At 44.2% G+C, this 14,945-nt stretch overlaps 1 protein-coding gene across 1 annotated transcript; it reads left to right on the forward strand.

Annotated features, from left to right (window-relative positions):
• The first annotated feature begins 1,024 nt into the window (after window positions 1–1,024).
• On the forward strand, window positions 1,025–14,915 carry LOC135563998 (uncharacterized). The gene is made up of 2 exons (XM_065008388.1): window positions 1,025–1,431; window positions 13,729–14,915. Exon 2 carries the CDS (start codon window positions 13,902–13,904, stop codon window positions 14,913–14,915), a length of 1,014 nt encoding a protein of 337 aa, XP_064864460.1. The 5' UTR covers window positions 1,025–1,431; window positions 13,729–13,901.
• The last annotated feature ends 30 nt before the right edge of the window (window positions 14,916–14,945 follow it).

Genomic DNA, 14,945 nt, shown 5'->3' on the forward strand with positions numbered 1-14,945 from the left:
CTTTGTAAGGACTGTGTTTGTGAAAAATGCCAGCTCAAATGCTGATTGTTGTGTCATTTGAAACTGGCTAGTCTAAGTAAGCCTTCTAATCACACCAGATAATCCAGGGACCACTGTAGAATGATCACACCCCTGTGATGGTACTTGTGAAAAGGTTCAAGCAAAGCAGTTACATATAGTCAATTGCACATGTGTCTAAACTACAGTTGTTGCGTCAGAAAACTAAAATAAAGATAGGACAAAGTGATATTCTGTCAGAAGATGGGAATGAAAAGCACGATCATGTGGACAAAATTTGAATCTGAATCAATCATGCTTTGGGGTTCAGATAAAATATTATTGTAAACGTTAAATGTGAATTAAGGTTTATTTTAGTTGAATGAGGATGTATTGATTAGAAAAGTGTAGATTATTATTTGGGGAGAAAAACATGATGGTGTATCTAGTGATGACAACTACAGTGGCAAGAAAAAGTATGTGAACCCTTACCTGGATTATCTGGATTTCTTCATACAATTTGACCTGCTCTTCACAACAGACAAACACAGTCAAACACAAATTAATGTATTTTTCTTGTCTATATTGAATGCATCATTTAAACATTCACAGTGTAGGTTGTAAAAAGTATGTGAACTCCTAGGCTAATGACTTCTACAAAAACTAATTGGAGTCAGAAGTCAACTAACCTGGAGTACAAACATTGAGACGAGATTGGAGATGTTGGTTAGAGCTGCCATGCCCTATAAAAAAACTCACAAAATTTGAGTTTGCTATTCACAAGAAGCATTGCCTGATGTGAACCATGCCTCGAACAAAAGAGATCTCAGAAGACCCAATATTAAGAATTGTTGACTTGCATGAAGCTGGAAAGGGTTACAAAAGTATATCTAAAAGCCTTGATGTTTGTAATGGGTGTAAGATGGAACAATGATGCCATCTGTTGGTAAATGTTAATTACTGCAACTCCAGTGTTTTTACCGGTGTGCTTGAGATACCCGGATGTACAACGTACTGAACAAGACTAGTTACTCTTATCAATGCCTCAGTCACGTCCTTTAACATTCAAACATGGCGTCAGAGTCGGATAACTAACGATGCTTTCCGAAAATTAGAGTCACCTGTTCTGGTTTACCAACAACAACAAAAATGCGTCACCGGAATTGACCTTAGCTAGAGTGAGTTTGCTAGTTAGCTTCAGTGTTGTTAGCACCGGTTAGACATGGCAGCGAACATTCCCCCTCCCGCCGTTATGAAGCTCAGCGGAGATTGGAGCACAAACTGGGATATGTTTAGAGGTGAATGGGAGGACTATGCGCTAGGGATTTCTGGAAAAGGAAGATGAGGTAGTGGCTGCCACTTTGAGGACTATAATGGGAACTGAATGCTGACACGTATACAAACACAACCTGAACCTAACAGCAGCTCAGCAAGGTAACGCAACAGCTATTCCTGATGCTCTTGAACATTACTTTAAGCCATCAAAGAATGTTATCTACAAGCGTTATGTTTTCGGTTGTTGCAAACAGGAGGATGGGGAGTCCCTTGACAGCTTTGTCACTAGGTTAAGGGAAAAGGCAGCTACATGTGACTATGGTGCTTTAACCTCTTGCTTCTACTCGGGACGCTTGCGTCCCAACTAGAGCTCTGGAAATGCAAATGCGCTACGCTAAATGCTAATAGTATTAGTTAAAACTCAAAAGTTCATTAAAATACACATGCAGGGTATCGAATTAAAGCTACACTCGTTGTGAATCCAGGCAACAAGTCAGATTTTTTAAATGCTTTTCGGCGAAAGCATGAGAAGCTATTATCTGATAGCATAATAGTAATTAGCATTTCGGCGTTACACAAACCGCACAATAAAATAGAAAACATTCATTACCTTTCACCATCTTCTTTGTTGGCATTCCTAGATGTCCCATAAACACTATTTGGGTCTTTATTTCGATTAAATCGGTCCATATAAAGCCTAGATATCGTTATATGTAGACTGTGTGATAAACGAAAAAACACTGTTTCAAAACGTAACGTCATTTTTTAAAATTCAAAAAGTCGACGATAAACTTTCACAAAACACTTCGAAATACGTTTGTAATGCAACTTTAGGTATTAGTAAACGTTAATAAGCGATAAAATTCATCAGGAGGCGATGTAAAGATCATTAGCTGTCCGTCTGGAAAAATGTCCGGCTAGAAACTCAAACGAAAATATCCGGTCCTAGACCATAGGAGATACGGTGCCCTGCATGTGTTTGACCAAGAAAAAACTCGAAGGGAAATGACAAGACTCTAGACACCGTGTGGAAGCTGTAGGTACTGAAACCTCAGTCAATTAATTGTGGTTCACCTTTATCAATGGGTTCAAGTAGCGCATGGATATATTTTCCCATTTTCACTGATCAGTTTTTCCTGTGCTTTTCGATGTAAATGCCGTTCTGGTAAAGCCACAGCAGTGATTTAACCAGTTTTTTAAACGTCTGAGTGTTTTCTATCCACACAGACTAAGCAAATGCATATACTATATTCCTGGCATGAGTAGCAGGGCGCTGAAATGTTGCGCGATTTTTAACAGAATGTTCAAAAAAGTAGAGGGTCGACTTAAGAGGTTAAGAGATTAACTGATCAGAGATAGTTCTTGGCATAACTGATGAGGGCACGCGCATATGTCTGCTGAGAGAACGTGACCTGATGCTGGTCTTGGCAGTGGAGACATGCCGTGCAGCAGAGCTTACTGATATATGGATAAGGTCTATGGAGCTAGAAAGGCAACATTTACTGGCTACATTCAGACAGCCAGTAAAGAAATTCCCTTTGCCACAGCTAATGCTAATACTACAGCCCATTCTGCAGTAGACAACCCTAATACGTGCCGATATTGTGGCATTTCTCATAGGCTGGGCAGTCTTCTTTTCCCCGTCTATGTAAAAATATGCAAATCCTGTGGTATAGCTAATCACTTCGCAAGGGTCTGCATTAAAAGCAAGAGAAAGGAGGGTAAAGTGCACTCCATTGAAACAAACACAGATGAAGGGAACAACAGCACAGAGGATGTATATGCAAGCTACCGGTGATGTCCCACGAGCTACCGATGCGCCCCTGGCAGATAGTGAGTCTAGATCTCTTCCAGCACAGTGGCAAAGACTTTCTGCTGGTAGTCGATCATTACTCAGACCGCCTCCCCGACCTCTCAGCAGAGACAACGATCAAATGCTGCAAGGCTCAGTTTGACACCATGCCCAGCCAGACAGGGTCATTTCAGATAATGGACCCCAATTCTCTGGATTTGAGTTCCAAACATTTGCTGCAGAAGGGGAATTCGAGCACGTCACCTCATCACCACGACACCCAAACGGGAAGGCGGAGTAGGCAGTCAAAATCGCAAAGAACCTCTGCAAAAAAGCTCTGCGAGAGGGCAAAGATGCCTGGAAAGCAATCCTGCAGTGCCGCAATACCCAGACAGAAGGCATGGATAGCAGCCCGGCCCAGCGCCTCATGGCACGGCGTATAAAAGCAGCTCTACCAGTAGCCAGCACTCTCCTGGAGCCATGTGTGGTGACAGACGTGCTGGTGAAGTTACATCACAGAAGACAGGTCTCCAATTTCATCTACGACAAATCAGCAAGAGACTTACCTGAGCTCGGGGTGGGTGAAACGGTACGAATGAAGCCACTATCAGGGGACCGGACGGGCCTCTGGAGCCTCGGATCCTGTGTACAGAAAGTGGCACCACCCTCCTACTTGTTCGAAATGAATGGATCACTGTACCGTCGTAACAGGGTTGACCTTCGGATTGCTGAGCCAGCACCTATTCAGAACCCGGATGGTCAAAGGGGTCCCATGACAAAAGATGGAACCCCAGCAAGTTACATGGGGCCTGAGGCACTGAGCGAAGAGCCAGGGGATCACAGGTCGGCCGCTCCCTCGCCCATCAATACTCCCCTTAGAAAGTCAGGTGACACGCCTGTGCGGGAACCCGCAGTCCTCGCAGACAAGCCCCCTGTCTTTTCACGCTGTGGCCGTCTGTCCCAGCCACGAAAAATACTTAATCTGTAGGTTTCCCATTAGGGATTGTTGACAGACAGAGATAAAAGTGAAGAGTATCAAAATGTGTTAAGTTGTTACCTGGAAAAAAAAAGAAAAAAATTCTAAACTGTTCATATTAGAAATTATTACAAGGTTTGTTTTGTTAGTGAATTGACAGCTCCTGTACTATTTTATAAAAGGAAAGATGTGTAAGATGGCACAGTGATGCCATCTGTTGGTAAATGTTAATTACTGCAACTCGTGTTTTTACCGGTGTGCTTGAGATTCCCGGATGTATTTCAATGTACTGAAAAAGACTAGTTACTCGCATCAATGCCTCTGTCTCGTCATTTAACATTCAAACAATGTGCATCAGTCCACGGTAAGACAACTATAAATGGAGAAAGGTTGCTACTCTCCCTAGGAGTGGCCGTCCTGCAAAGATGATTGCAAAAGCACAGCACAGATTGCTCAATGAGGTTAAGAAGAATCTTAGAGCGTCAGCTAAAGACTTAAAGAAATCACTGGAACATGCTAAGATCTCTGTTGATGAGTCTACAATATGTAAAAAATACTAAACAAGAATGGTGTTCATGGGAGGATACCGCGGAAGAAGCCACTGCTGTCCCCCCCAAAATATTGTTGCAAGTCTGAATAGCTTTCTACAAAGCTTGGGCATGCTCCTGATGAGGTGGTGGATGGTCTCCTGAGGGATCTCCTCCCAGACTTGGACTAAAGCATCCGCCAACTCCTGGACAGTCTGTGGTGCAACGTGGCGTTGGTGGATGGAGCGAGACATGATGTCCCAGATGTGCTCAATTGCATTCAGGTCTGAGGAACGGGTGGGCCAGTCCATAGCATCAATGCCTTCCTCTTGCAGGAACTGCTGACACACTCCAGCCACATGAGGTCCAGCATTGTCTTGCATTAGGAGGAACCCAGGAACAACCGCAGCAGCATATGGTCTCACAAGGGGTCTGAGGATCTCATCTCGGTACCTAATGGCAGTCAGGCTACCTCTGGCGAGCACATGGAGGGCTGTGCGGCCCTCCAAAGAAATGCCACCCCACACCATGACTGACCCACCACCAAACCGGTCATGCTGGAGGATGTTGCAGGCAGCAGAACGTTCTCCACGGCGTCTCCAGACTCTGTCACGTCTGTCACATGTGCTCAGTGTGAACCTGTCTTCATCTGTGAAGAGCGCAGGGCGCCATTGGCGAATTTGCCAATCTTGGTGTTCTCCGGAAAATGCCATACGTCCTGTACAGTGTTGGGCTGTAAGCACCACCCCTACCTGTGGACGTCGGGCCCTCATACCACCCTCATGGAGTCTGTTTCTGACCGTTTGAGCAGACACATGCACATTTGTCGCCTGCTGGAGGTCATTTTGCAGGGCTCTGGCAGTGCTCCTCCTGCTCCTCCTCAAATCAAATCAAATTTTATTTGTCACATACACATGGTTAGCATATGTTAATGCGAGTGTAGCGAAATGCTTGTGCTTCTAGTTCCGACAATGCAGCAATAACCAACAAGTAATCTAACTAACAATTCCAAAACTACTGTCTTATACACAGTGTAAGGGGATAAAGAATATGTACATAAGGATATATGAATGAGTGATGGTACAGGGCAGCATACAGTAGATGGTATCGAGTACAGTATATACATATGAGATGAGTATGTAGACAAAGTAAACAAAGTGGCATAGTTAAAGTGGCTAGTGATACATGTATTACATAAGGATGCAGTCGATGATATAGAGTACAGTATATACGTATGCATATGAGATGAATAATGTAGGGTAAGTAACATTATATAAGGTAGCATTGTTTAAAGTGGCTAGTGATATATTTACATCATTTCCCATCAATTCCCATTATTAAAGTGGCTGGAGTTGGGTCAGTGTCAATGTCAGTGTGTTGGCAGGGTGGAGGTAGCGATCCTGCTGCTGGGTTGTTGCCCTCCTACGGCCTCTTCCACGTCTCCTGATGTACTGGACTGTCTCCTGGTAGCACCTCCATGCTCTGGACACTACGCTGACAGACACAGCAAACATTCTTGCCACAGCTCGCATTAATGTGCCATCCTGGATGAGCTGCACTACCTGAGCCACTTGTGTGGGTTGTAGACTCCGTCTCATGCTACCACTAGAGTGAAAGCACCACCAGTATTCAAAAGTGACCAAAACATCAGCCAGGAAGCATAGGAACTGAGAAGTGGTCTGTGGTTACCACCTGCAGAACCACTCCTTTATTGGGGGTGTCTTGCTAATTGCCTATAATTTCCACCTGTTGTCTATTCCATTTGCACAACAGCATGTGAAATTTATTGTCAATCAGTGTTGCTTCCTAAGTGGACAGTTTGATTTCACAGAAGTGTGATTGTGTTGCTTAAGTGTTCCCTTTATTTTTGTTGAGCAGTGTAATTATGTAATTACGTGTTGAAGGTCTCCGATGGGGTGTCTCTTCGTGCACCTGGTTCCGGCTTCTCTGATGACGGCACGTCTTCGGTTACCGGGTGTAACTCTGTTTGTCCTCACAATGTCAGTGTCCTTTCTCTTAGTGGTCTGTTTCCTCACCCTTGTTCTGAAAAGGGGTCTTCTGAAGGCAGCCAGACGTGTAGCTCAGGGCTCCAGCGTGGGAATGAAAGTAGTGTAGACACACGATTCCTTGGTGGTCCTGCTTGAATTCACCCTCTTAGACACAGCTACTCATCCGTAGCATAGGTTGTTAAAAGGTTCCTTTGTCTTCTTCAACCTCATGTTGCGTTTTTGGGTTGCTGACTACTCAGACCTTGGCTGCAGCGCAGGGTCACCTAGTCCGGTATGTTACTTCTTAACTCAGAGTTCTGTCTTACTATCCAGGTCTGTGCCCAAACAATTTGAGCTTCTACTTTTAAAAATCCACCTTTCCAGAAACAAGTCTCTCACCGTTGCCACTTACTACAGACCACCTTCTACCCCCAGCTGTGCCCTGGACACCATATGAGAATTGATTGAACCCCATCTATCTTCAGAGCTCGTGCCCTAAACTGGGACATGCTTAACCTCTTCAGTCGACCCTCTACTTTTTTGAACATTCTGTTAAAAATCGCGCAACATTTCAGCGCCCTGCTACTCATGCCAGGAATATAGTATATGCATTTGCTTAGTCTGTGTGGATAGAAAACACTCAGACGTTTAAAAAAACTGGTTAAATCACTGCTGTGGCTTTACCAGAACGGCATTTACATCGAAAAGCACAGGAAAAACTGATCACTGAAAATGGGGAAAATATATCCATGCGCTACTTGAACCCATTGATAAACGTGAACCACAATTAATTGCCTGAGGTTGCAGTACCTACAGCTTCCACAGGGTGTCTAGAGTCTTGTCATTTCCCTTCGAGTTTTTTCTTGGTCAAACACATACAGGACACCCTATCTAATCCGGTCTAGGACCGGATATTTTCGTTGAGTTTCTAGCCGGACATTTTTCCAGACGGACAGCTAATGATCTTTACATCGCCTCCTGATGAATTTTATCGCTTATTAACGTTTACTAATACCTAAAGTTGCATTACAAACGTATTTCGAAGTGTTTTGTGAAAGTTTATCGTCGACTTTTTGAATTTTAAAAAATGACGTTACGTTTTGAAACAATGTTTTTTTCGTTTATCACACAGTCTACATATAACAATATCTAGGCTTTATATGGACCGATTTAATCGAAATAAAGACCCAAATAGTGTTTATGGGACATCTAGGAGTGCCAACAAAGAAGATGGTGAAAGGTAATGAATGTTTTCTATTTTATTGTGCGGTTTGTGTAACGCCGAAATGCTAATTATTTTGTTTACGTCCCCTGTGGGTCTTTTGGGGTGTTGCATGCTATCAGATAATAGCTTCTCATGCTTTCGCCGAAAAGCATTTAAAAAATCTGACTTGTTGCCTGGATTCACAACGAGTGTAGCTTTAATTCGATACCCTGCATGTGTATTTTAATGAACTTTTGAGTTTTAACTAATACTATTAGCATTTAGCGTAGCGCATTTGCATTTCCAGAGCTCTAGTTGGGACGCAAGCGTCCCGAGTAGAAGCAACAGGTTAACATCCTACAATCTAAGTTTGATGTCCTCAATCTCACACAAATTATCAATGAACCTACCAGGTACAACCCCAAATCCGTAAACACAGGCACCCTCATAGATATCATCCTAACCAACCTGCTCTCCAAATACACCTCTTCTGTCTTCAACTAGGATCTCAGCGATCACTGCCTCATTGCTTGCGTCTGTTATGGGTCTGCGGTCAAACGACCACCCCTCATCACTGTCAAACGCTCCCTAAAACACTTCAGCGAGCAGGCCTTTCTAATCAACCTAAACCGGGTATCCTGGAAGGATATTGACTTCATTCTATCAGTAGAAGATGCCTGGTAATTCTTTGAAAGTGCTTTCCTCACAATCTTAAATAAAGCATGCCCCATTCTAAAAAAAATTAACCAGGAAAAGATATAGGCGTTGGTTCACTTTAGATCTGACTGCCCTTGACCAGCACAAAAAATCCTGTGGCATACGGCATTAGCATCAAATAGCCACCACGATATGCAACTTTTCAGGGAAGCTAGGAACCAATATACACAGGCAGTTAGGAAAGCAAAGGCTAGCGTTTACAAACAGAAATTTGCATCCTGCAGCACAAACTCCAAAAAGTTCTGGGAATCTGTAAAGTCCATGGAGAATAAGAGCACCTCATCCCAGCTGCCCACTGTACTTTCACCACCGATAAATCCACAATAATTGAGAATTTCAACAAGCATTTCTCTACGGCTGTCACGACTTCCGGCGGTCGTCGTCACCGTCCTACTAGCCACTACCGATCCCTTTTCGTGTATCTGTTGGTTTTGTCTGATTGGTTGCACCTGTGTGTTGTTTAGTTAATTAGTGTCTGTATATAATGTAGGTTGTCCCACCCTTGTTTTGTGCGGGATTGTTTATGTTGTCATTCATTTCGTCTATCAGTGTTTTTGTGTTTCTTATTCTCCGGTTAGTCTGTTATCCTGTGTTGGATAATTTCACCCTGTGTGTGTTTGGGTTGACCGTGTTTGTTTTGTTCACCGGAGAATAAAACTTTATATCGCTATCTGCTCTCTGCGCCTGATTCCACCCACCTTGATTAGACGTGACAACGGCTGGCCATGCTTTCCACCTGGCTACCCCTACCCCGGCCAACAGCCCCCCCACTTCTCCTTTACCCATATCCAGACAGCTGATGTTCTGAAAGTGCTGCAAAATCTGGATCCCTACAAATCAGCTGGGCGAGACAATCTGGACCCTCCCTTTCTAAAATGATCAGCCAAAATTGTTGCAACTCCTATTACTAGCCTGTTAAACCTCTCTTTCTTATCGTCTGAGATCCCCAAATATTGGAAAGCTGCCGTGGTCATCCCTCTCTTCAAAGGGGGAGACACTCTAGACCCAAACTGTTATAGACCTATATCCATCCTGCCCTGCGTTTCTAAAATCTTAGAAATCCAAGTTAACAAACAGATAAACCGACCATTTCGAATCCCACCATACCTTTTCCGCTATGCAATTTGGTTTCCGAGCTGGTCATGGGTGCACCTCAGCCACGCTCAAGGTCCTAAACGATATCATAACCTCCATCGATAATTTGACAGTACTGTGCAGCCGTATTCATCGACCTGGCCAAGGCCTTTGACTCTGCCAATCCACAGCATTCTTATCGGCAGACTCAATAGCCTTGATTTCTCAAATGACTGCCTTGCCTGGTTCACCAACTACTTCTCAGATAGAGTTCAGTGTGTCAAATCGGAGGGCTTGTTGTCCGGACCTCTGGCTGTCTCTATGGGGGTGCCACAGGGTTACATTTTCGGGCAGACTCTTCTCTGTATATTTGAATGATGTCGCTCTTCCTGCTGCTGATTCTCTGATCCACCCCTACGCAGACGACACCCTTCTATATACATCTGTCCCTTCTTTGGAAACTATGTTAACTAACCTCCAAGCAAGCTTCAATGCCATACAACACTCCTTCCGTGGTCTCCAACTGCTCTTAAATTCTAGTAAAACTAAATGCATGCTCTTCAACCGATTGCTACCTGCTCGCCTGACTAGCATCACGACTCTGGACGGTTCTGACTTAGAATATGTGGACAACTACAAATACCTAGGTGTGTGGTTAGACAGTAAACTCTCCTTCCATACTCACATTAAGCATCTCCAATCCAAAATTAAATCTAGAATTGGCTTCCTATTTCACAACAAAGCCTCCTTCACTCATGCTGCCAAACATACCCTTGTAAAACTGACTATCCTACCGATCCTCCACTTCGGCGATGTCATTTACAAAATAGCCTTCAACACTCTGCTCAGCAAATTGGATGCAGTCCATCACAGTGCCATCCGTTTTGTCACCAAATGCCCACATACTACCCACCACTGTGACCTGTTGGCTGGCCCTCGCTACCTATTCGTCGCCAAACTCACTGGCTCCAGGTCATCAAGTATTTGCTAGGAAAAGCCCCGCCTTATCTCAGCTCACTGGTCACCATAGCAACACCAACCCGTAGCACGCGCTCCAGCAGCTATATTTCACTGGTCATCCCCAAAGCCAACACCTCCTTTGGCCGCCTTTCCTTCCAATTCTCTGTTGCCAATTACTGGAACAAATTGCAAAAATCACTGAAGCTGGAGACTTATATCTCCCTCTCTAACTTAAAGCATCAGCTGTCAGAGCAGTTTACTGTACCTGTACACACCCCATCTGTAAATGGCACGCCCAATTACGTCATCCCCATGCTGTTATGGGGATGAGGTAATTATCTCTACTTGCACACCATCATCTGCACATCTATCACTCCAGTGTTAATGCTAAATTCAAATTATTTTGACTCTATGTCCTATTTATTGCCTTACCTCCCTAATCTTACTACATTTGCACACACTGTACATAGACCTTTTCTATTGTGTTATTGACTATAGGTTTGTTTATCCCATGTGTAACTCTGTGTTGTTTTTATCGCACTGCTTTGCTTTATCTTGGCCAGGTCACACTTGTAAATGAGAACTTGTTCTCAACGGGCCTACCTGATTACATAAAGGTGAAATAAAAAATTTAAACCATCCCATCTGGTTTGCAATAAGTGGAACTATCATTTGTTTTATCATTTTTTTACTGGAGTGCTGCATCAGATGACCTAGCCTCCACAATAACCTGCCCTCAACCCAGTTGAGATGGTTTGGGGTGAGTTGGACCACAGAGTGAAGGAAAAGCAGCCAACAAGTGCTCAGCATATGTGGGAACTCCTTCAAGACTGTTGGAAAAGCATTCCAGGTGAAGCTGGTTGAGAGAATGCCAAGAGTGTGCAAAGCTGTCAAGGCAAAATCAAATCAAATCAAATCAAATTGTATTTGTCACATACACATGGTTAGCAGATGTTAATGCGAGTGTAGAGAAATGCTTTGTGCTTCTAGTTCCGACAATGCAGTAATAACCAACGAGTAATCTAGCTAACAATTCCAAAACTACTACCTTATACACACAAGTGTAAAGGGATAAAGAATATGTACATAAATATATATGAATGAGTGATGGTACAGAGCGGCAAAGGCAAGATGCAGTAGATGGTATCGAGTACAGTATATACATATGAGATGAGTATGTAAACAAAGTGGCATAGTTTAAAGTGGTTAGTGATACATGTATTACATAAAGATGCAGTAGATGATATAGAGTACAGTATATACGTATACATATGAGATAAATAATGTAGGGTATGTAAACATTATATTAAGTAGCATTGTTTAAAGTGGCTAGTGATATATTTTACATCAATTCCCATCAATTCCCATTATTAAAGTGGCTGGAGTTGAGTCAGTGTGTTGGCAGCAGCCACTCAATGTTAGTGGTGGCTGTTTAACAGTCTGATGGCCTTGAGATAGAAGCTGTTTTTCAGTCTCTCGGTCCCAGCTTTGATGCACCTGTACTGACCTCGCCTTCTGGATGATAGCGGGGTGAACAGGCAGTGGCTTGGGTGGTTGTTGTCCTTGATGATCTTTATGGCCTTCCTGTGACATCGGGTGGTGTAGGGGTCCTGGAGGGCAGGTAGTTTGCCCCCGGTGATGCGTTGTGCAGACCTCACTACCCTCTGGAGAGCCTTATGGTTGTGGGCGGAGCAGTTGCAACCAGGCGGTGATACAGCCCGACAGGATGCTCTCGATTGTGCATCTGTAGAAGTTTGTGAGTGCTTTTGGTGACAAGCCAAATTTCTTCAGCCTCCTGAGGTTGAAGAGGCGCTGCTGCGCCTTCTTCACGATGCTGTCTGTGTGGGTGGACCAATTCAGTTTGTCTGTGATGTGTACGCCGAGGAACTTAAAACTGGCTACCCTCTCCACTACTGTTCCATCGATGTGGCTACTTTGAAGAATCTAAAATATATTTGGATTTGTTTAACACTTTTTTTGGTTACTACATGATTCCATATGTGTTATTTCATAGGTTTTATGTCTTCACTATTACTCTACCATGTAGAAAATAGTCAACATAAATTTAAAAAAACTTGAATGAATAGGTGTGTCCAAACTTTTGACTGATACTGTATAGTGTAGCACATCCTAGGGAAATGTTTCCAATTGTCCTAATGGCAGCAAAGTGGGCTCACAGCTTGAACCCCGGCATTGTTTCTTGCAGCTTTAATTATTTTTATTATTATTATATGTCCTGTTTCCATGAACCAGTGCTGATGTTTCCATTGTTACAGTAAGTTGATCAGTGTTTTATGTGTTTGACTGACAGTTGTGGTTCATGCGTTACTCAGAGTTCGAAAGAACACATTACCCAGACGTCTTCGCGCGAGAGAGATTAGCCAACAAGATTGACCTTCCAGAGGCACGGATACAGTATTTTTGTCCCTCTTACTGTCTATCCCTCTTTACTGTCTACATTGTATTAACCCTTTACACTCGTGAGAATTGGCCTATATGGATAGGGCTAAATTGAAATGTTTCTTACAGAAGAAATATGGAAAGCATATTCATAATTAAGTTTGCAATTAAAAGGGAACAGTTAGGAAATTATGGTAAAATTATTAGACTAAAGGTGAGGACACAGCAGTTCACCTGACACAAGACTGAATCCAAACTTTACACTTTTTTATTTTATGAGCATTTTACATTTACAGTTCTTTTCGCCACATTTGTTGATAACAACATCTTAAAATACTCTGGCATCATTCAGAAACATGATAACAATATTCTTGGAAAATGTGGGTAATAGGTGCCACATAAGACAAAAATCTACAAGGGTGGTTTGTTTGAGTGAGAGGTCTGACTGGTGTCTGCAAGTGGCCACACACCTCTCCATAGTGTGGACTGTTCCTAAGTAATTTCAATGCACTTTTATGACTCAAAGAAGAGTCTTCATGTCACACCCTGACCATAGCTTTGTATGTTTCTATGTTTTGTTTGGTCAGGGTGTGATCTGAGTGGGCATTCTATGTTGGATGTCTTGTTTGTCTATTTCTATGTCTGGCCTGATATGGTTCTCAATCAGAGGCAGGTGTTAGTCATTGTCTCTGATTGGGAACCATATTTAGGTAGCCTGTTTGGTGTTGGGTTTTGTGGGTGATTGTTCCTGTCTCTGTGTTAGTTTGCACCAGATAGGCTCAGTCACTTTGGTTTTTCTTTTTTTCTTGTTTTGGAAGAGAAGAGAAGAGAAGAGAACGTGAGCCGGGTGCGCCATTCTCCTTGCGGAGATGTTGCAAAATCCATCAACACGGTCGGTCCCTGGGATTGGGCTGGCCAACACGATTTGTTTGCTTGGAAGGAAAAGGATTTGGAGCCTTTAGGACGGGAAACTTTTGGAAGGACAATCTTGATGGGGATTCTAAAGCTGACGGTGAAGGACGTGTTTTGCTTCCAAGGTAACTCGTTGGAGGGAGCATACGACGTGGCACTAAATACAGAGGAGAAACATGATGATATCCTGAGAAGGGCAAGAGCAGTGGGAGGTGAGAGGCCGATGAGCCACTATGAAATAACAAGCCTGGCGAGGAACAACTTTAGGGTTGTAACTGTCAACATTTACAACCCATACGTTAAGGACGAAGAGGTGAGGGCCTTTCTGGGGAGATACATGGCTAACATCTCCTCAGCAAGGCACCTCAAAGACTCCCTTGGGTTTTGGAATGGGAGGAGAGGCTTCCAGGCCCTCCTCAGGGAGGACCCAAAGGGACGTGGTGGCTACCTCCATCCTCCTGCTATGTTCTCCCTAGGGGCTGACAGGGGGATGTTGTTTTATGCACGTCAGCCCCCATTTTGCAGGCGCTGTATGGCCTACGGCCACATCTTCGCCTCGTGCAGCGCAAGAAAATGCAGATTTTGTGGATCTGGGGAGCACGAGGCGAAGGATTGTGACAAGCCTAAGGCGTGCCACGGGTGTGGCTCGTCAGCACACCTGTGGCGAGGGTGCCCGGCTCGTCAGAGGTCATACGCGTCTGTGGGGGGAGCAGGAGCGGGTGATGGGGGAAGAAGAGGAGGGGAAGGAAGCACGCCTCATGACCAGAGTACAGGTCCAGAGGGGAAGGCCGCAAGGAAGGAGGAAGAGCAAGAAGTGGCGGATGGAAGAGAGAAGGAAACGGAAGGCACAGGAGTAGGAGAACCAGGAAAAGCGGCGGAAGAAGGCAACCGAGTGGAGGAGCATGAGAGAGAAGAAAGCGAGGGAGGAGTGGTGGAGAAGGAGACGGTGGAAGAGCAAGTGGAGTGGGGGAAAGTGCCCGGTGGAAGAGATGAGGGTATGGTGGAGGAGCTGGCGGGGGGAGGGTGGTATCTCTCCACTGCCGCCATCACCAAAGAAGAGAGTGAAGAGGAGGGTGCGATTGGCCGACAGTGAGAGAGGGGATGGCCAAGAGAGCGATGGGGT

The sequence above is a fragment of the Oncorhynchus nerka genome, linkage group LG23, assembly GCF_034236695.1.
Source record: "Oncorhynchus nerka isolate Pitt River linkage group LG23, Oner_Uvic_2.0, whole genome shotgun sequence".
NCBI lineage: Eukaryota > Metazoa > Chordata > Actinopteri > Salmoniformes > Salmonidae > Oncorhynchus > Oncorhynchus nerka.